Below are 25,620 nucleotides of genomic sequence, written 5' to 3' on the forward strand. Positions count from 1 at the left end.
CAGATTGTTGAGTGTCGGAATTTTAATCACAGCACCATGAGGATGCTACAGTGGTCATAAGTGTGAAAAACGGTCACTTTTCTCAGTCTCTAGAGTTGTAAGAGGGACGTGGTGGCTCGGTGGCTAAGACGCTGAGCTTGTCGATCAGAAAGGTCGGCAGTTCGAATCCCTCGTGCCGCGTAATGGAGTGAGCTCCCATTACTTATCCCAGCTTCTGCCAACCTAGCAGTTCGAAAGCATGTAAAAATGCAAGTAGAAAAATGGGGACCACCTTTGGTGGGAAGATAACAGCCTTCCATGCGCCTTCGGCATTTAGTCATGCCGGCCACACGACCACGGAGACGTATGCTCTTCGGCCTTGAATCAGAGATGAGTACTGCCCCCTAGAGTCAGGAATGACCAGCACATATGTTCGAGGGGAACCTTTACCTTTAAAGAGTTGTAAGTTGAGGGCTACTTAAAATAGTTTCCCTAACCTTCAGAATCAAACCTTGGTGGACATGCCCAAATGAAAAAAAATGTTGGTTAGAGAGAATGATAAAGCAACATATAGATTTAAAGCCAGAAATATTTTGTTAAGTATGATAAAGGGAACATATATTTAATACTACATGTTTTGACCGCAGTGAGAATTGTATTTGCACAACATGGGAAATACGAGGAAACTCCTACAGAGGAAAGTATAATTTTTAAAAAAATACTAGTCTGTGCAGAAATGGATAGGTTAATATTAAAGATAAAAGGATAAAGGAGATGCAGAAAATTTTTAACATGGGATTGGTTTTATCAATGGTTAAATAACAGAGGTAGACATTAGAAGTTGGGAGAATAGCAGTGTACTAGTAAATAATATTCTTACTATTATTAGGTATAACCAGGGGTGAAATGCTATCCATTCAGGCCAGTTCACCCAAGCCAATAGTAAAAATGCTACTGGTTTGCCTGAACCAGTGGCAAAAAAAAAATTGCTTTAAAAAGTTTTTTTAAAGGTTCCGATGATTGTGCGGCACTTTTGGATTGTTGGAACTTTTTAAAAAAACTTTTTTAAGCATTTTAAATTACCAGTTCAGGAGAACGATAGTTTAAAAATGCTTAAAAAGTTTAAAAAAAAGTTGGCCACACTCACCCAGTCACACAAAACAGGGAGGGAAAAATTTTGAATTTCACCACTTATGTATAACTAAATTGATCCAGACAGTACAGGGATTATTAAGCACTTACCGTATGTATATCAAAGAAAAATGTATAAATATATATTTTTTAAAAAGAATCAACACTTGCTTGAAAGGGAAAAGGGAGCTTCCTTTTCATTTCTTCGGTTCACCTACACCGACATCACAAAACCAGCAGTCCAAGTTATCGTTTATTATTTATCCTTTATTGTTTTTAATATTTCATTTTTAAAAGTTTTATAGAAAAAGCATCTTATAAAAAGCCAAAAAAATACATTGTATCAATGGTGCATAAAAACAAGCTTGCAGGTGGAATATATTATTTACACAATTTCATTGCTTCTATAAATTAAAAAAAAAATTTGTCCCTGATCATTATTTACAAGACATATATTAAACATCATTAATAATACTTTGCCCATCAACAAGTCCTTCCAGAAAAGCTACAAATATTTTAAAATAATAATAATAATAATAACAACAATAATTAAACTGTTCCCATTCATCCCTCTTTATAACATCATCCGTTGAGGTAGGTAAGTATTATTTCTGTGGCCTTGTATCTAATTTGCTCACTCTTTGCAAGGACAGAAATTGCTTTCAGGTATAAAAAAGATCATTTTCAAAATATTGGTCCCCCCCACCCCTTTAGTTTTAAGCCCTTCAGTTGCAAACATAACATTTGGAATTGTAGAAATAAAGAGTTCAAAAGCTGAATGCATGGATAATAGATGAACAATACATAACAAGCGTCCACAATACAATCATTTTAAGTCTTCATTATTAACAGAAACAGGATTAGCTGAGGATTCTTAAACTTGGCAATGCCAAGTTTACCCAAAAGGATAAATTAATTTCTGCTTGCCGCTATAAATAAAACAAATGAATTTATTGGGGTTGAAGAATGGGCTCTAAAAATCATTACTAATCTTATTTTCCTTTCCCTAATCTCTTTTCTTTTTCTAAGGAGCCATGTCCAATTCTCAAAGAGACTGGCACCAAGATTTTGGCACAAAGTTTTCTTGGAATTGGTGGCTTGCCATTGCCTCCTTCCTAGGGCTGAGAGAAAGTGACTGGCCCAAGATCCCCCAGCCAGTTTTCAGGTCTAAGGCTCATGGTCTCCCCCAGTTCTTAACCACTTCACCCACAAACAAGTCTCTCAAAATTATCCATCATGTCTTTTTTCAAAATTGTCATCTCAACTTTTCCCAGGCCAATTGCTTGCTATGAATTTTCCACAGGCAAAAAGAGAAGAGAGGCTTCAGTGAAGTTTATCAGAACGCCAACCTTTGCTTGTGGCAAAGCTTATCAAGTTTTAAAAAAACCACAAAATGAAATGTACAGGTTTTGACCTCCCTATAAAAGAGAGACCCCCAAACTTGGCAACTTTAAGACTAGTGGACTTCAATTCCCAGAATTCTCCAGCCAGCTATGCTGGCTGGAGAATTCTGGGAGTTGAAGCCCACAAGTCTTAAAGTTGCCAAGTTTGAAGACCTCTGCTATAAAAGATTGCCCATCATACCTCCAAGTTCCCATTCTACAGTCTGAGGAGCCCCAGCCTTAGCTACTGGAAGGGGGACAACGAATGATGGAAACAAAACCACCAACAGGAATCTCCTTCTCTGCTGATAGCAGCAAAAAGGTTTTTTAAGCTATCCTTTAAAAAAAAAAATCATAGGCTACACCCACGTAATTCCGTCATGATTAGCCAGGTTTTGCAGAAGCAGTAAATACCTTAAAGCAAAGTTGGCTAGGTGCAGAAGCCTGTCGACCTGGTTTTTCTATCCCCCTTTCCTTCTTTTCGTTTTCCGCATCCAAACCATTTCCCCCATCCTCACTCCCCCTCCGCGCCCTGCTCTAACTCTTAGATCCCATTCCCCTGCTGAGTGCAACGTAGGAAAAACCCAGGTCTCCAGTTTTAACCCTACTACGCTGAAGTGCTAAATAATATACAATGCTAATGCTACACTTGTTTGGCACCAGAGAAACAAGGCAGTGCCGTTCCCCCCCCCCCCACCATCCTTCGGCTTGGGGGGGGGAGGGGGAGGTGAAGAGGGTAACTCTTGATAGTTCCATTTGAGGGGGGGGGTGGGAATTGTCAAGAGTTAGCAACCACCTAGAAAGAGAACTTTAAAAAAAAAATTGTTTTCTTCCCCAAAAGTCCACTCCCAATGTCAGTGTAAATAAGGCCAAACTCTAGCCAGGATTTTGAGATGTTGTGAGTGGACCCAGGTTGTCCACTCAAGCCTCCCGACTCTTCAGGATTTGGAGGCCCGTTTGGTAAGGCGTCTCACGAGATTCGGGTTGGGTTTTCTGGGCGTCGGTGAATTGGAGTGGACGTCGACGTAGTAGAACACCGGTTGGTAGGCTGGGATGTAGCTGATCATACTCTGAGGGCACGGAACCCACAGCGGAGATGGGACGTAGTAATACTGGGTAGGCTGGAAGGAAGAGTGAAGGAGGTTAAGAGGAGGAGAACACAAAACCAGAAGCTACACCTGAAACTCAAAAGGGCTCACAACCCATAACACTTATCTTCTCACACAAAGAAGGGATGAGCCCAACCCAACACACCGGGACAACCTGAATCAAATCAAGCCTAGCCTAATAATTAAGATAAACATGCTTCCAGGCGAGCTGAACTCAGCTCCCTGGGTTTCTGTGGAAGTGGTTTGTTATCACCACCAAAGTTTGTTTTCTCCCAGTTCAGTTGAAAACCCTGGAATTTCCCGGTGATTCATCATCCAAAATACTGACCAAGTCTATCCCGGTTTTGACTTGCAGCTAGCTAGGTAAACGTAGGGTTAAGCCAAAGTCAGATCCTTGTTCCAACTAAGCCAGGGGTCAGCAACCTGCAGCTCTGGAGCCTGCATGTGGCTCTTTCATCCCACTGCTGGGGCTCCACAATTGATTGATTCTTTCAGTTAGGAGAAGTGGAGGAAAAAGGACACCGCGCTAGGAAGGAGACTCTATGGTGGGGGAACCGGGCTTCCGGTCAGCCCCAGAATTGAACAAGTTAGGACCTTTGTGGCTCTTTTGAGTGTTTAAGGTTGCCGACCCCTAAACTAAGCCAAGACTTGTGGGCTTCAACTCCCAGAATTACCCAGCCAGCTAAGGAATTCTGGGAATTGAAGTCCACAAGTCTGGAGACCCTTGAACTAAACTAATATTCCCCCAATTTGGAGCCCTGCTCTCAGGCAGGCCAATATTATGGACAGCTGTGGCATTTTTTAAGGTTTCCCATGGTTCAGAATGTTTTCCCCAGGTTTCTCCAGGCTTGCCTACGTGCCACTTTTCAGCCACAAATCCAATCACCTCCCCCTCACCTCCCCCACCTCTGAGTAGACTCGGTTTCAAGGAATTTGCATCTTATCTACAAGAGGTTGTAACGGCAGCACGAGCCACAGAGAGAGAGAGAGAGAGAGCTGAACTTTGCTTTGCTGGATTACAAGCAATATGCCCTGAGCTAATTTGAACATTCAAACAAGGGTGGGGAAATACGCCACGGTCTTCTTACTGGGAGATAAAAAGGCTTCCAAGGGCGTCCCTCCTCCCGTTTTTAGATTGCAGAAGCAAATCAAAAGGAGCTACTTTATGCTCAACACAACAACAACAACAAACTCCCAACTCCAGGCATTGTCCTTGAGGTCTTCTCACCTGTGTGGGACTCAGTTTCCCAACCGGCCGACTTCTGCCCACATAGGTTGGCTTAGAAAACCTGGTAAGGGTTTCGTCTTCCGAATTCTCAGAGGGGGATTCCGAGTGATAGTCAGACGTTTCGGGCTCCGGTGTCGATTTCCCGCTGGTGTTCTCCACATCCTTCACCGTGAAGTACCGGTTGTTCTCACCAAGCCTGAAGAAGCAGAACAGATAGGAAAGCTCAGTCTATTACCCATCAGGGTTCTCAACAGGCTAAAATTCAACAGGTGCTCTGGTTTTGGAGGTTGCCCGGTATAGGAGGAAATCCGCATCAGCCACCCCTTTTCTGATGACTCTAGGACAGTGAGTGACCAATGGGTGGTCCGTGAGAAAATTTTGCTGGTCCACATAATAATTATTTGCATCTTTTATATTGCACTAAATACTATTTATCTTTAAAAAAAACCATATTAGTGGTCTGAGGGATTTAAAATTATGGATTTAGTGGTTCCTGAGGTCCGAAAGGTTGGTGACCCCTGCTCTAGGAGATGATCACAAGAGGCTGCCAGAAAGAAGAGGGGGTCAACCTATTCTCCAAAGCACCCAAAGACAGGACAAGAATGAATGGGTGGGAAACTAATCAAAGAGAGAAGCAACCTAGAACTAAGGAGGAAATTTCCAGACAGTGAAAACATGGAAGGGTTTGTCTCCAGACGTTGTGGAGGTTTTTAGGAAAAGATTGGACAATGATTTGTGTGAAACGGCATAGCTCTACAGTCCTATAACTCCATTATTCTGGGCTGTTAGGCATAGGTAAAGCGACAGGATGGATTCCGGCATACTGACCTGCAACAAACTTCACCAGGATCAATCCAGATGGAAATTTCTCTGGGCAGGGCCAAATCTGAATAATCCAGACCGCAGTCCGTGCAGGCCTTTAGGAGCGAATCATCAACCGGCTGATTTCTATTGATCCGGATACATCTGGGGAAAAAGGAAGACAACAGATTCAGAAAAGGTTTTGCATGACCGTGGATTGAAAGGGAGGAATCATATCACAAAACAAAAGACGTTTTTTTTTTAAATTTGCCTTATTCCTTTTTATTCAGTTGGCTTGACTTGAGAATTCACTCTTCCGCTAGAGCAGGGGTGTCCGAACTTGGCAACTTTAAGACTTGTGGACTTCAACTCCCAGAATTCCTCAGCCAGCTCTGCTGGCTGGGGAATTCTGGGAGTTGAAGTCCACAGGTCTTAAAGTTGCCAAGTTCGGACACCCCTGCGCTAGAGAGTGGTGCAAATAAAGCCACAGTCGTACCACAAGTGCCATGACACCACTGGATAAATTTGTACCATCGTGACGCAGATGGTGTTACTCACGCCTGAGCTACCAAATGTCCATGCCCAAGGGTCTATGGAGATTCTCGGTCATCCAGGTCGTGGTTGTCCCAAAGATGTTTACTCCCACCCCAAAAGGCAACTGGCTTTCGTTTTTCTTTGAAGACGTTTCACTTCTCATCCAAGAGGCTTCTTCAGTTCTGACTCTCAGAAAGAGTGCGAAAGACCAGAGAACTGCAAGGAATATAAATCCTCCTATCCTCCTCCGTTCAGTAAGAACTGAAAAAGCTTCTTGGATGAGAAGCAAAACATCTTCAAGAAAAAAGGAAGTCTTTTCGAAAAGCGCCTTTTTGGAGATTTAGTCAAAGCACCTCATCTAAGGAGGAGAGCATGTCTTCTGACTGAACATGGATCCAAACGGCTGGACATTGTTGTGTCATGACATGGTCTGCTCCTTAGATGAGGTACTTTGATTGTCCACTTCTTTTTGGACCGACAACTTTTGCTGCCTTTTAAGACTCACACCTAAAGTGTGTAGCTTGGATTTAGAATAGAATAGAATAAGAGAGTTGGAAGGGACCTTGGAGATCTTCTAGTCCAACCTCCTTGCTTAGGCAGGAAACCCTACACCACTTCAGACAAAGGGTTATCCAACATCTTCTTCAAAACACTCAGTGTTGAAGCTTTCACAACCTCTGGAGGCTTCAAAGTAAGGGCCACCTCAATGAAGATAAGGAGGTGCTGATTCACATGTCCGTTTTGGAACAAAACACTGCTATGTCCTCCATCGCTTGGAAGCTCAAGGCCGGCATTGACACCAAACAAAAATAATGTTGTTTAAAAACAGTGCCTATCTACAGTGAGCAACTCTGCCACAACAAGTTCCAGGCAGGGCACAGCAAACACAAACCGTGGTGTGACCGGCTAATAATCACCCGAGCAGCCAAACTAGTATGTAAACTGTGCCTATCAGTTACACAAAATAGCCTTGAGATGTACAATAGTTATTTTACAGCTGGCTGTGCAAACAAAACACTCCACTAAAAAAAAAGAAAAGAAAAAAAGGAAGGCAATTTTTGAGTGCCGTTTGCACTTTTGTTTGTGGCTTTACGGTGCACTTAAGCGGCTGGGTGGGGGCCGAGGGGTGGGCTTGTCCTGCAGAACAGGAAGTGCCCTCCCCTCCCAGGAAGCATTAATGGCCCCATCTCCACCAATTTTTTTTTTCCGATTTAAATGGGGACTTTAAAATATCCCAAGTTCCTAGCACTCATGATTCAAGAAGCAGGTTTTAACATTTCATGTGCAGGTCGGCCTCGGCTTACAACCAAGTATTTAGTGACCAACGTTACGGTGCTTCCCCCCAAAGAAAGTTACTTACACCCCTTTTCCACAAAGTTCCAACGATTGCAGACAAATCCACAATTAAATAAGTGCATTTCAGGTGCTCAGCAAAGGGTTTGCCTTTATGGCCAGTTATGACAATTTTTCCCACTTTCCAGACTCTTCTAGTATGCCCATTGGTACACTGATTCACTAAATGACCACAGCGTTCACGTAATAACCACCAGAAAAAAAAAAAAGAAATAAAAATCCTGTTCCAGTTATGGGGGAAATTCCACGCTCCATTACAATCATAAGACATGAGCTCATCTGCTGGGCCCTATACTACGTGCATTATCTCCTTTGCCTTAAGATAAGAGGAAACAGGAATATCCTGAAAGATGGACGTAGCAGCTCATCTTTTCTAAAGACCTGGGATTTCTCAACCTGAAGCGGTCTGAAATGACACCACTTCAACTCATCCGTGTGGCCACCAGCTTCCTTAGATGGTTCAGGAGAAGTTGTGGAGGCTTCCAAGAAGAGACTGGCCAGCCATTTGTCTGAAAGGATATATATATAGGGCCTCCTGCTTGATAAAGGGGGGGTTGGACTAGAAGACCTCCAAGGTCCCTTCCAACTCTGTTAATTCTGTTATGGTGGGAAGGCCCAGAGGGGGCTTTATCCAGGTTCGTTCCATAATTCATTCAAACACGCTAGATTAGAGCTCTGTGTAATGCCAGAAACCCCATCCTAAGAAGAACCATCGACGGCTGTGGTCCAAGGAGCATGGCCATTTGCATAGCCGCTGCGCAAGGACGACATGCAAATTTGTGAAGCGTTAAGGTTGGGCTTGGAACCAAGTGGGTCAGGCCTGAAGGTATCTGTTGATCAATGTGGCTAAACCAGATCCTTATCCAGCTCCTAACTGTTTTTTCTATATAACCCCCTGTCTGTTATGGCAATGTTTTTCAACCTTGGCCACTTTATGAGGTGTGGACTTCAACTCCCAGAATTCCCCAGGCTGGGGAATTCTGGGAGTTGAAGTCCACACGCCTTCAAGCTGCCCAGCATAGAAGAAAAAACACCGCTTTCTAGTAACCCCGATTGGCCTATTTTTGTTCAGACGACTGGCTTGGATCCTAGACACGGCCTTGGCGGAAGAAAGTTGTGACATAAATATTATTTAAAAAATCTAAGTCACTTGTGGAAGCTTAAAGGAGCTTGTTTTTGGCTTCTAAAAACACCCCAAGCCAACTCTGAAAACAGCTGCTTGGACCAACGGAAGTTTCACCATCTTCCTGTCACAAGTAGGGTAAATGTAACAAGAAGACGACAACCCGCAACCACTTCCACTTCCGCCGTTTCAGCACCCATTTGTTGACCGACAAAGGCTATGAAATCACATTTCATCTTGGCTAACAGTGTCAACTGAGAAACCTCAGCTGAAGGCCCCCTATCACTCTGGCGTCATTACAAAAATGTAAATTTTTTTTTTTAATTAATTAATAAAAAGAGAGCTATTTTGGTCTAGTGGTGAAAGGAAGCAGTCTTGAAACCAGGAGACAGTGAGTTCTAGTTACAACCTTAGACATGCAAGCCAACTGGGTGACTTTGGGCCATTCCCTCTCTTTCTCTCTAAGGCAGGGGTGTCCAAACTTGGGAACTTTAAGACTTGTGGACTTCAACTCCCAGAATTCCCCAGCCAGCCATGCTGGCTGGGGAATTCTGGGAGTTGAAGTCCACAAGTCTTAAAGTTCCCAAGTTTGGACACCCCTGCTCTAAGGCCAACCCACCTCACAGGGCTGTTGCTGTGGGGAAAACAGGAGGAGGAAGGAGAATTATGTATATTTGCTACTTGGAGTTACTTATAAAATGATAAAGGCTGGATAAAATAAAATAAAACACCAGTTTTCCTATCTTGCATTGTGGTTTGCAACTCTCCTGGAGAAAATGGACACACAGGATTATATCGAAGTATATACCATATCACTTGACACACCTCTTGGGAAGCTGACATCAAATTGGGGCGATTTTATTATTCGGATTTTTTTTCCCGCTTTTCTTTAAAGGCCTTTCTATTTTGTTGCACGTTTTTGACTTTCCTGACTTGGTCAGGCAAATCGCAGGAAATTATTTGCAAGGCAGGGGAAATTTCAGTGTTTCTACCCTAAACAAAAATTATTATTTCCCCCCGAGAGGTATAAATTACAACTTTTGACAAGCTGCCACTATCGTAAATCTAATGTTGTCAAAAGTTTAAAAGGCGGCTGGTTGTTTTGGTGCTTTCTTTAAAACAAAAAGCAAAAAATAGATTCAGGTCACCTTGACATCAGATGTGTGCCAAGACCGAGAAAACACTGCTTTAAACTATCCTTTTAAAAATAATAATAATCACAAGATCTCAACCATAGCAGTTGCATTCTTAAGAAAAGCCAGAGGCAAACTAGCCTCATTAGACCCATCATGAAGCTGCACTGCAAACAGTGTGAATTGTAAAACATTGTGTCCTTTACACAACCACGTCCTGACACACATGTTGTCATATCTTCTCGTTTGCCTAGCCAGGAGGAAGGGGCTTAACATGAAACCAACTTTCTACATAGTTCAAACTATTCATTTGGTTTTAGAACAGTGATTCCCAACCTCGGAAGCTTGAAGATGGGTGGACATCAATTCCCAGAATTCTCAACATGAATCTTTCCTCCCCCCCCCCATAAATTCAGGATCTAGTGAGAAAGGGGGTCAAAGGTACCAAGTGGGCCAGGCCTTGAACTTATCTGTTGATCAATGTGGCTAAACTGCACCTGGGAGTGGGATGTCCACCCATCTTCAATCCACCTAGTGTGGGAAAACACCGCTTCAGAACCTCATGAGTCCCACCAAAGTGTTTTCCCAAAAGGAAACTAGACTTCCTTGGTTGCTGAAAAGGTTCCACTTCTCATCCAAGAAGCTTCTTTGGTCCTGCCTGAAAGGTGAGGACGTTTCTTGGATGAGAAGCGAAACATTTGCATGGGGGAAAATCCCTCCCCCCCCCAAAAAAAAAGTCCTGTTGCCTTTTGAAAAGCAACTTTGGGATGACAAACATGTCGTGGATGATGGAGGACCTCCGTAGACAACAGGCACAGAGCATAGAAAATTTTGCCTAGCGGGTTTTCAATCTTCCATTTCTTTTCCCCAAGTGTTATATTAAACCAGATTGCTTGTCCGGAAGGACATGCCACGGATCAGACCCAGACAAACCCAGTCTTTTCTGCTTACCTGTATGCCTGTCCTTTCTGGGGGTTATCTGGATACCAATGCCCATTGAATCGTTCGCACAGGATCTTGGTCAGGCTCTCGCCGAAGCGCTCCACTTGGTTCTTTTTCAGCTTCTCGTGTTGGTTCACCAAGCGGGAGATGAACCGAGTTGCGATTTCAACCATCTCTTTCATCCTGTCGCTCCTGTCGTGTGTCCTGCGGGGGCAAAAACAATGCCATTCAGAGCCCAGGACCCTGCTAACGGGGGAGGAGGGAGGGGGAGCCCCCTGCGCGGAAGGAGAACAGAGGGCCTTCAGCGGGGACGGGACAACGGCACTCTCTCTTGGGTCAAGCTTGGGCGGCCGAGATCTGCTCGAGAGCAGCGAGTCCTTTGTTCTGAGGTTGCAACACAAGAGGCACCGAAAGGTGAGTTGAAGTTCTGAGCAAGAAGTGACTCACCGAGGAGGAAGGGGAAGAGAGATTGCGAGGCTGTTACATCAGTGGCTGCAAGGCTGCAGCAACTGGGTCACACGGAGGGCCTCACTCACACGTAATATACGCATCAGCATTCCCCGAAGGAAAACAGTCACAGGGTCACTCAGAGGCCATCTAGCCCAACCCATCCCAGGTAAAAGCAAAAGAGCGGTATATTAACGGACGGGGTAGCAGAGTCTGCTCTAGCCCTGGCATTTGATTTGCAGATACTATTCCCCAACTCACCAACCACCAACCTTGCCAAAGACTCTGAGATGCAACAAAATGTAGTGTTTTGTTTTTATTTTAGATTGCATGGACTTCAACTCCCAGAATTCCCTAGCCAGCCTTGCTATCATGATGGATTGATATCAGTCATGAAATATCCTGATTGATATCCTGATTAAGAGGTTGATATCATGGCCATTTTTGGTGCCACCATGTATCTTCCAGGTTTTTCATTTTTCCCTATCAATTCCTCAAAAGGAAAATGTCTTTGTTAGGTTTAATATCCAGCCTTTCTTTGCAAGCTATCGAAGCCTTCCCATTTCCCCCCAAACAATCCTGCAAGGTAGGCACGGCAGGAAGAAACTCAGGCTAAGTCACCTCTGGAATTGCCACCATCAAAAAGAGCTTTTAATGCTTCTCTTCCCAATCTTGATCCCTCATAAACATCACACACCGTATTAGCTGGGTTCACACAACACACTGATCCTTAAACCCAGTCACTGGGTTCCCTAACTACACTCCAACAAATGCACGATATTCCATTATTACGGGGCTGGCACTGGATGAGAAGCAACCAAATCCTATTTTAATGCATGTGTTGCGTGAACCCTGTTGGGTTATTCTTGGGTATAAAAATTCTGAGAATTCTAGCAAACTTCGAGGCAACTGAAAAAGTTCAAGAGGAAGGAACATTCATCAAGAATCAAGTTATAAGGAAGAGAGAGAGAAAAGTTAGTGGTGAAGTTTTCTCTTCCCCAACAAATCTTTCCCACCCACAAGTTCTTCCAAACCGCGAGGAGGACAAACCACTCATCAGTCCTTGACACGAAGCCTCCTCGGTTCTCCAAGTGACGGCTGGCAAAAAAAAAAAAAAAAAGACGCAAGTTTCTGCACACCTGCTTGGGGTCCTTCCACGCTTTTGCCGGGAGGCTGTTGCCCAGGGATTGCACAAAGTAGGGCCTGGTGTGCCGCTTTGTGCTCAGGAGGACACAAACAGCCTCGGCCCTGATAAGAAGAATACGTCCGGAGGTCTACTAGTCACAGGACTTTGTGAACAAATTCTGCTACGTTTCCTGGAACGGTTTGTTTCTGTTTCAGCAAAGTCCCTGCTAAGTGAAGGGACACAGATATATACACACCCACAACGGTTGCAACATCAGAGGCAGCCCAGAATGCAAAACAAAGGGAGAAGAAGAAGAAAAAAAAAACAAGTTGTGTCTTTGTCTACAAGTGCCAAGCACATGTGAGCCACGCACAACTCTTTGTGTATCTTTAGCCCAGGCCAGCCACACACACACACAAAACCTTCCCATAAGCAATGACCTTCCTCCCTGAGATAGCGTGTGCAATACAAGGGATTTACAAACTCGCTCAAGCAGAAAGTCCACTCCCTGCACGACTTCTAAGAACTCCAAAATAAGGATAATATTGTTAGGATTGCAAGAATGCCCGCTTACATCACTGGCCCTCCAACTCAGAATTTTCATTTCAAGGTATTTTGTAAAATCTGCCCCAAAAGATGGCTGGTTCCCGATTTTCCCCTTATGGTTCATTAGAACCTATGGACGTGACATTGATGGCACTGTTCCTCAGCCTTCGGTCTCAACTCCCATCATCCCCAGCCAGGATGTCTTAAGCTTACATGAATGAAGCAAGTAACATAGCAGATGGGCTCTGTTGGGGGGGGGAGGGGGGGAATCAGCAGAGGACCAATTTGGGAAGTCGGGATTGGATCAGGAGACCCTCAAGCCAACATTTCCCATCCATTGGAAAGGGAATTTGGGGGGGGGGATTGGTCTACCCAGCCTGTGTAGATTTCACAGTATGCAAAGAGAGTTAATGTTTTTAAAAATAATTGTGTTCCTTTGCTTTTTAGTCTGCCCTGTATACAGGGCTCCGGGTAAGCAAAACTATTGTTCGGATGGATGGTGATTGCTAATGGAACTTCCATGCTCAGCTACAGTCTACCTCAAATGACAGAAGAAATAGAGAAAAGCAACACAGATGACGAAAGGCTTGAAGACTAAAACATGAAAAATGGTTGCAGGAACTGGGTATAATTAGTCTAGAGAAAAGAAGAATTAGGGGACAGGATAGGAATCTTCCTGTATTTGAGGGGCTACCACAAAGAAGAGGGGGTCAACTTATTTTCCAAAGCGCCAGAGGATAAGAAACAAGGAATGGAAACAAACCATGGAGAGAAGCAATCTGGAATTAAGGAGAAACTTCCTAACAGTGAAGATAATTAACCAGTGGAACAGCTTGCCTCCAGAAATTATGGCTGCTCCATCACTGGAAGTTTTTAAGAGGAATTGGTATAGGGACTCCTGCTTAAGCAGGGGGTTGGACTAGAAGACCTCCAAGGTCCCTTATAAATCTATTCTAATTGAAGATTGGAGACAGATAAACCATTGCTGCTAAACTCCACTGTAGATATCCAAAAGATATCTCTTATAGTCTTAAGCATTGAGCATTATGCATGTGTATAATAAAGAAACATTCACACGAGTGACCAGCTATCTTAAATAAATTATAATTATAAGTACCCTGGATGCAACCCCAAAACATTGGATGCCCCACTTGAATACCATCGGTCTTGCCAAAAATCATCATCGGACAACTGCAAAAGGCCACATTACTTGGAACAGCTCCCAGGCTGCAACAATACAGATAGTCCTTGACTTATGACCACAGTTCAGCTCAAAAATTTCTGTTGCTAAGCGAGACACTTGTTAAGTGAGTTTTGCCCCATTTTAAGACCTTTCTTCCTATGTTGGTTAAGTGAATCTCTGCCGTTAATGTAGAAACACAGTTATTAAGGTTACAGTTTATTTGTTTATAGTTGGTTGATTGATTGATTGATTAGCCCTTAGGCCATATCAAAGTGCAGACTTCCAGAAACAAAATTTGATAAAAGCCCTTTAAATTGGAATTGGATAAAATACAACTTTAAAATGAAATTCCAATAAAGTACGATTTAAAATGAAATTGGAATAAAATGCAGTCTTAACATGGAATCGGAATAAAACCACAATAATTTAAGATGCAGATAAAATACGATAAAATTATATTTCGGGGTCAACCCTACAATCTATCCCACATAATAGCAGATCTCAACCGAACCATTTTGCTTAACATGGTTGTTGTTAAGTGAAACTGGCTCCCCCATTGAGTTTTTAGGGAGAAGGCCGCAAAAGATGATTGCACGACCTCAGGGACACTTGCAACCGTCATAAATACGAGTCAGTTGCCAAACGTCTAACTTTTGATCCAATAACCGTGGGGCCACGACAGTCATTAAGTGTGAAAAATGGCCGTAAGTCACTTTTTTCAGCGTCGCCGTAACTTTGAACGGATATTGAATGAACTGTTGTAAAATGGAGAACTACCCTCTTTCCCTGAAAATAAGACCTCCCTGGATAATAATAATAATCGGGCTTTTGAGCGCAGGTGCTAAAATAAGCCCTCCCCCCCCCAAAATAAGCTTTTCCTGAAAATATTGCAACACAGCAGCAGCCATGAGGTGACAAGGCTGGCCGCCTCCTGCACCTCAAAAATAATAAGACCTCCCCATATTTCGTGGGTCAAAAGAAAATAAGACCCTGTGTCTTATTTTGGGGGAAACACGGTATCTCTATTATTATTAATAGTTTAAACAACTTCTATCTATCTATCCAAGGTCCTTCAGAAGGACTCAAAAAGTGTACAAAAATACCAAATCCACCTCACATATCTGGCTGGCCACTGTGCAACTAACCCTAACAATTATAACAAGAATGGGAAAAAAGAAAGCAGAGATAGTAGCCCTAGTGATAAGTTTGCAATCCCAAACCATCTGGGGCAACACTTGAACAATATTGGCACTGATAAAAATCGCAGTGGCAAGAATAGCCAATGTGGCTTTACTGTACTTGGGAAAAAAAGCTTTTAATCCTGCAAGGATACCCTTTGTGTTATTAAATAACAACATCTGGCGATCTGAAGTCCTTGGGAGAGACCCGATAAAAAGTGTAGAAAAATGTCAAATCCCAGTCTAAACATTGGCCTGCCTGTGCCAGAAACCATCATAATAGAATAATTGAAGGCCACCGCCAGCTAAAGGAAGGGGCAGCTGTGATTTCACCTTGCTGTGAACTCAACAATAGATAACAGTGGAAGAAAGAAGGAGAAGGAGAAGAAGGAGGAGGAGGAGGAGGAGGAGGAGGAGGAGGAGGAGGAGGAGGAGGAGGAGGAGGAGGAGGAGGAGGAGGAGAAGAAGAAGAAGAAGAAGAAGAAGAAGAAGAAGAAGAAGAAGAAGAAGAAGAAGAAGAAGAAGAAGAAAGAAGAAAGAAGAAGAAAGAAGAAAGAAGAAGGCAAAATTCACGGGCCTCCCTCTGCAGCTTCCAGAAGTTTCCCAGATGGAGCAGTGCCCAAAACGTTGGTCTTATTTGGTGAGAATTTTAAGAAAAATGGCAGAACTCGCTTCCCCCCCCCCACTTCTTTCAAAATCCAATTCTCTTGGGCGCCAGTCCCAGTGCAGCCCATAAGCCAATGATATGTAGAGGTAGTCCTCGACTTACGACAGTTCATTTAGTTCAAAGTTACAACAGCACTGAAGAGTGACTTAGGACTGCTTTGCACAGTTATGGTTTTTGTAGCATTCCCCATCACCCCGTGATTGAAATTCAGACGTTTAGCAACTGGTTCATAGTTATGACCGTTGCTGTGTGTCACGGGGTCCCTTTTTGCGACCTTTGGACGAGCAAAGACAATCGGATAACCAGATTCTCTAAACAACTGAGCCACAGTGAATCGCAAGAAACGTCGGCAAAACTCACTTAACAAATGTCCTGCTTAACAACAGACATTCTGGGCTCAATTGTGATCATAAGTTAAGGACTACCTGTACAGACTCCCACCTTAGACCAGAAATCTGGTCTTTTGACCATTAGCCAACTCTTTTCCTTGGGGACATCCAGACTGACCCCAATGTGTGGCATGTCACAACTGTGTTGCCCGGGCAATGCAAGCAGTCCTTGACTTACGACCGCAACTAAGCCCAACATTTCTGTGGCTAAGCAAGAATTTTGCCCCGCGTTGCAATCCTTCTGACCACAGATGTTAAGGGAGTCGCTGCAGTTTGTTAAGTTAGTAACCCGGCCGTTAAGTGAATCTGGCTTTCCCCATTGACAGAAGGTCGCCAAAGGGGATACACGTGACCCCCCCCTCCCTGGGACACTGCAACCGTCATAAATGTGAACCAAGGATGCGGAGTGTTGGAATTTGGATCGCATGGCCTCGGAGACGCTGCAGTGGTCCTAAGTCCCTTTTCTCAGCACCGTTGCAACTCTGAACGGTCATTAAACAAAGTGTTGTAGGTTGAGGACTACCTGTCCCTTCCCACCAGCTTCTGACCGTTGGCATCCCTGCCCAGGGAAAAGGGAAAGGCTCCAAGCTACTGTGAACCCGCCGGATTAAGCCAGTTTCCAAACACCCTGAAGCAACCGGAAAAGAATGCCAGGCGCACATGTTGGCCCCCACCCAGTCACAAGACCTGGCGAACTGCCACCAGCGCAGCCGCCTAGTCTAGCACCAGCATCAGCCAACTCACCTGGAGTCTTCCTTGTCTCCAAAAGACAGGTGGAGGGAGACCCAGGTGCCAAGAACAAAACCTCCCACCTTGGTTTTCCCCAGAGAGGTCTTGCCTCCGTCCCGGAAAGCCCAGGGGGGAAAAAAAAAACCCATCGATATTCCTCCTCATGTTTAACAGAGGAGGTTCAAAAGGGAGAGGAAATATTTGATTCTAGTCCCTGTTGATTTCTTAAAAACTGAGCTCCCCTCCCCCACCTCCCTCCATTGCAAAAGTGCCCCTCGTGGCACAGGACACACGGTTACTGGAATAACCGTCTCATCCTCAATTACATCAGCCCAGCTCACCCCAGTAAGGCAGGGAGAGAAGGTTACCAACTCCACTGGTTAAAGAATTTTGACTGGGAGGTTTAGGAAGAGAGCTTTCTTGGCCTTTACACACACACACACACACACAATCTCACCCCCCCATGCAATCTCTTCCCCCCCCCCCAAGGTGTGGTTGGTCCCCACTTTTCTGTAATTCCAGAGGAGTTTGAAGACTTGGCTTTGTCAACTGTGTGTTTGTGTCAACTGTAAGAGAGAGGGGGGGGGGAGGAAGGAAGGAAAAGAGAGAGGGGAAGGGAAAGAGGGAGGAAAAGAATGAAAGGGAGGGAGGGAGGGGGAGGGAGAAAGAAAAATAGAGGGGGAGAGAAGGAATGAGAGAAAGAGAGAGAAAAAGAAAGAGAGGTGGAAGGGAAGGAAGGAAAAGAGATAGGGGGGAGGGAGGGGGAGAAAGGGGGAGAGAGAGGGAAAGGGAGAAAGAGAAAGAAAGAGAGAGGGGGAGGGAAGGAGGGAGAGACAGAGAGAAACAGAGAGGAGGGCATGCAATCTTGGGGACGGCTGGTGACCCCAGGGTACTCCCTCTACCCTTGTTGTTTTAACCCTGCTTTTATTGTATTTTAATGTATTTCTTTGGTTTTGCAACTTTTATTCGCCGCATGCGAGTAGGCGGCAATATAACGTTTTCTCAATAAATACAATTTGTAAACTGCCCAGACTAACCTAGACAGTGAGATGGGCACTATCTTAATTGGGTAGATAAATAAAACAAATAAACTCAGGTCTATTGATCTGTCTGTCTCCACACCCTCTTTCTCTCCATCCATCGTCTACCAATCCATCAGCCCCGTTCATCCATCCGTGCCTTTCCAAACAAACCTGAGCTTGAATTACCGTCTATCTTACACAGGCGTACAGCTGTTGCTCTGATGGCCCACTGGGTTTAGGAGACTCCCAACGATGGCTTGAGGTTGGAGAAGGTAGCAACTGAAGGGGGTTCTGAGATAATTGTCCCCTAGAAGAGAATACTTGCAGATCATGGTTGAGCTGTGGGTCTTTATTGCTCTCTGAGCTTGGTGGTTTTCTTGCAGACGTCTCATTACCCAACTAGGTAACATCATCAAGGCTGCAGCAGTACATCAGTAGCACCTAGTTGGGTAATGAAACATCTGCAAGAAAACCACCAAGCTCAGAGAGCACCAAAGCACCCCACAAATGGCCCCCAATGGGAGCAAAGAATGATTGTGGCTCTGTTATGAAGACTAACACAATTATGAATAAATAATAACCTCTTGTTAGCTTTTCTGCAAAAAAAAAAAGGGGGGGACGGGTTTCCCCTCTGAATATCTGCCCATCATTTCACCCTCTGGGATTTTTTTCTTTCTCTCTTATTTCCCTTTTTGGCTTTTACTTTCTTTGGAGTGTCCTTTTGCCCTATTCACTTTTCCTTTCTATCTATAGTCCCATTGAATAATATAGCTTCTTCTCAGGAAACTCCGAGGCTCCTTGCCAAGATTTTGGGGTGGGGAAAGAGCAACAGAGGCGTTAGCAGAACTAAATTCAGGAAACCATCAGTCCAAATCTTACATCTGATTCCAAGACACATGCAGACAGAGAGAGAGAAAAAATCACTACATGACAGACTTCACACAACCTATAAAGCCCTAAACGTCAGGTTAACCAACAATGCAAATGCTGTATCTCAGGGGTGTCCAAACTTGGCAACTTTAAGACTTGTGTACTTCAACTCCCAGAATTCCCCAGCCAGCTCTGGCTGGGGAATTCTGGGAGTTGAAGTACACAAGTCTTAAAGTTGCCAAGTTTGGATACCCCTGCTGTATCTAAATAGCATGCAAATACTCTTTGAATCCGAATTTTGGGGTTTCGTTATAAGACATCCTTCTATGAAGAGTCCCATTCCCCCCCCCCACACCCACACACAACTTTTTTCAATCCATTTCTCAGATACCGCCTTTGCAGTTTTCCTTGCAAGGTCGTTCAGAAGTTTGCCATTGCCTCCTTCCTAGGGCTAAAAGAAAGCGACTGGCCCACTTGATCACCCAGCTGGCTTTGCGCCCAAGAACTCACCGTTCTTCTGGCTCCTAGCCTGAGGCCTTAAACACCACACCAAATTGGCTCAATTAGGTTTGGCTTCAGCTTAACAGATGGCAGAAACCTAGTCATTGTGGATTCACAGCTTAAATATGACCTCGGCCAGATTGCGATACAATCAACAAACTCTGGTTCACAGAATATGGCTTACCATGATACGCAAAGGAGGCTGAATTCGCAGAACGCTCAATATTCTTAGGTCACCAGGACAAATGGTCAAGCCACTGAAATAGTTGGGTCAGTTTGGAAAAAGGGCACTTCCCACCCCCCCAGCACAAAACAACACCTTGCTTTGAGCCACGCTGCATGCATTCCACATGCCAATCTAGTCCATTCCTTGATTAAGGAATTTAGGAGTTATACAAAATCCTAAAGTACACTTTCAAAATGGGCAAAGTGATCAAAGGAACGGAGCCTCCAGGTTCAGAAGTAGCATGCTTTTAAACACCGGAGCCCTATTGACAAATCCTGCTTGTGGGCAGCGCCACAGAGCCATTGTTAATTTGCAACTTTATTGGTAACTTTTATTATGAAGCTGTATGACTCCCCAAATTCCTTGATCTGGCTGGGGAAGTCCACACAGCGTAATGTTCTCATGGTTGAAAAACACTGAATTACACAGTAAGGGCTTTTTTTATTTTTTATTTTGACGAGACACCAAGAAATCAAACAAAATACACCCCAATCTGGCACGTGACCTGATGGACTGGCAGGGAGTGAAAGAGAAGAGAGGGAAGGGGAATAGTTCATGTTTAATAATAATGCTCCTTGCAAAGAGAGGGAGTGGTCAGGGACGGCCCACAACCATCTTCCCATGGTCAGGCACTGATAAAGACTTGGAAGCTTAAGGTGGTTTCATCAGATTTCGGGAAGGCCAGTGGGCACAAAATAATAATCAGCAGAGGATAAGCATCAGTAGGAAACTGGCAAAATGCAAGAGCGGACTGGCACTCAGTAAGGAAATGGGCACCGTGCGGGCACATGCAAAAGAGTGCAGCAGGGAGGGGGTCAAAAATTACAGGAAGGATGATTTCCATAAAGGGGAAAACCCAAAGCAGGGGGGGGCCACCCTTTTAGCAGCATTTCTCAACCTTAAGATGCAGGGACTTCAATTCCCAGAATTCCCCAGCCAGCCAGTCCATAAAATGTTGCTTTAATGGGTCAGTTCAAGAGACCTAACAATTGTCCCAAAGGTGCTTTTTTCAGGAGGCAACTGGACTTTCTTGTTGTTTTTTTCTTTTGAAGACCTTTCGCTTCTCCTCCAAGAAGCTTCTTCAGCTCTGACCGGATGGTGGGGAATGGAAGGATTTATACTCCTGGCAGGCAGCTGGTCATTTGCATCCTTTTAGAGGGCCCTTGAAGCCCTTGGAGGTTTGTCTGTGTCCTCAGGGTCACCAGAGTGGTGCAAATGGTTCCTGTTGTCTGCAATTTTTTTCCCTCTGGAAATCCATTCGGAGTGGATTTCCAGAAGAAGAAGAAAAATGGAAGACTACAGGAACCAGGAGAATTACTCAGGTGGCCCTGAGGACACAAATAAGCTTCCCAAGTGCTTCAAGGACCCTCCAAAAGGTTGCAAAAGACCAGCTGTCTGCCAGGAATATCAATCCTTCCATTCCCCACCATCCGGTCAGAGCTGAAGAAACTTCCTGGATGAGTAGCAAAAGATAAAACAAGAAGTCTTCTGAAAGAAAAAATGAAGAAAGTCCAGTTGCCTCCTGAAAAAAGCACCTTTGGGACAGCCATAACCTGGGTGACTGAAAATCTCTACAGAGCCCCTAACAATTGCACTGCATTTTATGCAATCAGATTAGCTTTGTTTTTATCGTTATCTTTTTTGTGTGTGGCTTTTCACTTTTATTTTTAAGGCACTGGAACAGATAATTGGAGAAACGAAGCGAAGCATGTGTTACGTGAATACACTTCCTTCCCCCTCTGCATTTGGACATGCCTACACACACACACACACACACACACACACCATGGCACCTTCAAAATGGAACCAGTTCACAAATTGTCTGCAATGACCCTGTCCTGGGACTTTTCAAGACCCTTAGACCAGTGTTTCTCAATCTTGACAACTTGAAGATGTCCGGACTTCAACTCCCAGAATTCCCCAGCCAGCGCAGTTCTGGGAGTTGAAGTCCAGACATCTTCAAGTTGCCATGGTTGAGAAACACTGCTTTAGACCATGGTGTAGGAGTGCTTTTCAAACCCAGAACCCTCTGCGGACTTCAACTCCCAGAATCTGCCAACCAACATGCTTACTCCCAGGGGAATTCTGGGAGTTGACGTCCGCCTATCATAAAAGTTGCCAAATTTGAAAAAACATGGATATATTTCACCTCTATCTATAAAAGTTGCCAAATTTGAAAAAACATGGATATATTTCACCTCTATCTGCCTCCATTCACCCAGGAGATGATGGAGTGGACTAGAAGAAAATGGTATGGAGGCACCAACTAATGATCTTATGGTTTATTCAATTGTTTCACTTTTCACTCAACATAGTCATTAACAACAATATAGTCCATAGATTATGCAAAAGGACCATCAACCAGGCCCAAAGAGAAAAAGATTCCAGCACTAATCAGCACTCTGATTAGCATAGATTAACTCCAAGATTAAATTCAAGTAAGCAATCAAGAAACTGCCAAACAGCCATCAATGAAAGCTCAACCAAAGAATCCTTAAGACCAGGCGTCTCCAACCTTGGCAACTTGGCAGCCTGGAGGACTTCAACTCCCAGAATTCCCCAGCCAGCTTTGCTCCCTGCTTAAGACCACCCGCACCCACAGAGACAGGAAAAGACACCAGAAGCTATAAACTGACAGCAAACCCCACTCTTAATAGCCCTGACGATGTTACCTAGTTGGGTCATGAAACGTCTGCACGAAAACAAGCAAGCTCAGAGAGCACCAAGAACCTCCTATTTCAAGAAAATTTTCTCCTTTATTGATCCCACTCAACATACGTAACCCAGCTTATTTGATCTCAGCACATCCCAGACCTCCCCCCCTCCACCCCCCCCCCCAAAAAAAGAACCAAGAAGAAATGGCTTAACATGTTAATAACAATGACTGGATTCCTATTCCAGTTTACCAAACTCCTTGGACATCGTGGTGCAAAACCAGCCTCTGGACTGCAAATGAAAACTACCAGGACTGGTTTCACAAGAGATACCAAGCTAAAACGTGCTTTATTTGAGGAAGGGGGGGGGGGGGATGATGCAGTATGCTTGCAAGCAATGCCTGGGTTTCAAGGGGACGAGAACCTTATGCAGGCTGGCAATTATGCAGCAGCTGAAAGACAGAGAGAGACAGAGAGAGAGAAAAAAACAAACAAGCATGATCCTTGGACTCTTATCCTTGAGAAGTGGTGGGAGGTGGAGAAGTTTTGCATTCAGAAGCTGAATTTAGCATCTGAAAGTATTGGGCAGAGCAACTATTTCCCTTAACTAAATGTATGGCTGACTCCAGGAAAACAGAACCCTCCAAATGGTTGGTTTTAGATTTGCCCAGACTTATCCTTCTCTAGTTTTCCCAGTTACAAGGTATGGCTGTGAAAGTTGGACCATAAGGAAGGCTGAGTGCCAAAAAATGGAAGCCTTTAAACTTTGGTGCTGGAGAAGACACCTGCGAGTCCCTTGGACTGCAAGGCCATCAAACCTCAACCCTGACTGCTCTTGAGAAGGCCAGATCCTGAAGATGAAACTCAAATACTTTGCCCACCCCCCTAAGGAGAAGGAAGGACTCCCTGGAGAAGAGCCTCACGCTGGGAAAGAATTGGGGGCAAAAGAAGAAGGGGACGACAGAGAAGGAGGTGGATGGATGGAGTCACTGAAGCAGTCGGCGTGAACTTAAAGGGACTCCAGAGGATGGTAGAGGACAGGAAGGCCTGGAGGAATGTTGTCCATGGGGTCGGAATAGGTTGGACACAACTTCGCAACTAACAACATAGAAATAGAGATAGATAGATAGATAGATAGATAGATAGATGGATGGATGGATGGATGGATGGATGGATGGATGGATGGATGGATGGATGGAGATAGGTAGATAGATAGATAGATAGATAGATAGATAGATAGATAGATAGATAGATAGATAGATAGATGGATGGATGGATGGATGGATGGATGGATGGATGGATGGATGGATGGATGTAGAGATAGATAGATAGATAGATAGATAGATAGATAGATAGATAGATAGATAGATAGATAGATAGATGATAGATGGATGGATGGATGGAGATAGATATAGATAGAGATAGATAGATAGATGATAGATAGATGATAGATAGATAGATAGATAGATAGATAGATAGATAGATAGATAGATAGATAGATAGATAGATAGATAGATAGATAGAGATGGATGGATGGATGGATGGATGGATGGATGGATGGATGGATGGATGGATGGAGATAGATATAGATAGATAGATAGATAGATAGATAGATGGATGGATGGATGGATGGATGGATGGATGGATGGATGGATGGATAGATAGATAGATGATAGATGGATGGAGATAGATAGATATAGATAGATAGATAGATAGATAGATAGATAGATAGATAGATAGATAGATAGATAGATAGATAGAGCGAGCATTCTACAACATTCATAATGAACATTAAACATATATTGGTCGATCCTGTCTTTTCTTTAAAATTTGCACTGATGAAGCACCCACGTTTTCTGAAGCCAGCCGTTTCACTGGCTAACTAACACCTAACAACAACAATCCTTCTTCGCCTCTTTCCAACCAGGCGCATAACCTAAGCGACAAGGGGGACCTAGATGCACACCCCCCCCCACTCCCTTCCTCCCCCGAGGCCTCGCCAATGCTTCTTTTTTAAAAAAAGAGCCCACGGCTTTGCCATGCAACCCCTCCCGTCCCCAGCCGGTTCTCCCGTCTTGCCGATCGTGGGAAAGAAAGAAAAAAAAGAGTTGCGTCTCCAGGCTACTTAAGCAGCGGGCTTCGGTTTGGAGACGGGGAGGATTAAAGGGGAAAAGAACATTTGGGGGTCCGGGAAAGGCATCGAGGCGAACGAAGGGAAGCGCACGGAGGTCGGGAGATCTCTTCGGGGGTCTCCGAGCACGCCAGGCGCTCCCAACTCGCGTCTTTTCCTCGCCGATCCGTCCCGGATCGGAGTTTCCACGTGGAGGAGACTGCCGCGCATCGCAAGGCTCCCAACGGGAAGCGCTAGGACAAGATTCCCAACTCCCAGCGAACAATTCCCCGATGATTCAAACAGATTCCCAACTTTCAGCAAACCATTCCCCGATGATAAGATTCCCAACTTCCAGCAAACAATTTCCCGATGATAAAAAAAAAAAAGATTCCCAACTTCCAGAACAGTTCCATAAGGATTAAAAAAAGATGAACAGAACCCGAGTCCTTCCAACTGTCCTTCCAAGAGCCCCAGGGCTCTTTGCCCCTTACCTTCCTCGGCAACGTGCGATCCTGCCCGCCACGCGGTTCCTTCCTCTTTGCGCTCTCCAACGACCGCTTCTGCGCGGCGGCTTCGGAGCAGCTGGGGAAATAGGAGGAGATTCCCCGGCCCCGCCCTCCCCGCCGAACGCGTCACGAGCCATATAAGGAGTTCCAGCCAAAGCGTGGGAATTTCCGACCAACCGGAGAGCGGGCGGGCGATAGGGGGCGCTGCGGCTCCTCGAGGGGGGGGAGAGGCCCCGCCTCGAAATGCCCCATGTTTTGTTATGCAGAGATTTCAATGAAGTGGGGAGTTGAGAGATAAGATGCAACAAAGGATGGTACTTGGCGTTCTTTCTTTTTTTTAATCCTTCCCAGATGCAAATTCTGCCCAAGGTGACCTTTATGATAAAGAATTGCGCTTCCTTGCAGAAAATGCATTTGCATTTGTTTATTGCCCAAAAGTTCCTTTTTTCTTGTTGTCTGTACTCTGTAAAAGGAGTCCTTTTTCAGTTTTACCCTACAGGTGGTCCCGCTTCGTGTACGGTCTTCCGCCTTACGGGTTAAAAAATAAATACATTCGCAAATTGCAAAATTGTCTTTCAAAAATATACACGTAACGCTTTTTCAAGTTTAGATGTATTTGTTTATTGACCAAATTTCGAGGCTGCCCGGAGTGATTTTTTTTAATGAGGTTAGGTGCTTTTGTAAATGTTTCTTTTTCTCTTTTTGGCGCTCGAAGTTTCCTTTGTAAAGCAAAGTTATCAACGTAAAA

General features: G+C 44.4%; 1 protein-coding gene across 2 annotated transcripts; it reads right to left on the minus strand.

The window, feature by feature from the left end:
* Positions 1–1,356: 1,356 nt before the first annotated feature.
* Positions 1,357–24,915, minus strand: LOC309397108 (protein BTG3-like). 2 transcript variants are annotated; one of them, XM_081962831.1, is made up of 5 exons: positions 24,858–24,915; positions 10,725–10,919; positions 5,658–5,795; positions 4,830–5,025; positions 1,357–3,613 (listed from the first exon to the last, which is right to left on the minus strand). In XM_081962831.1, exons 2-5 carry the CDS (start codon positions 10,895–10,897, stop codon positions 3,431–3,433), a joined length of 690 nt encoding a protein of 229 aa, XP_081818957.1. In that variant the 5' UTR covers positions 10,898–10,919; positions 24,858–24,915; the 3' UTR covers positions 1,357–3,430. The 2 variants fall into 2 exon arrangements, with proteins under 2 accessions (XP_081818957.1, XP_081818958.1); XM_081962832.1 differs by lacking the exon at positions 24,858–24,915 and adding an exon at positions 12,545–12,625.
* Between the last annotated feature and the right edge of the window lie 705 nt (positions 24,916–25,620).

Source organism: Natrix helvetica (assembly GCF_964273705.1).
Source record: "Natrix helvetica genome assembly, chromosome: 9".
NCBI classification, from domain to species: domain Eukaryota; kingdom Metazoa; phylum Chordata; class Lepidosauria; order Squamata; family Natricidae; genus Natrix; species Natrix helvetica.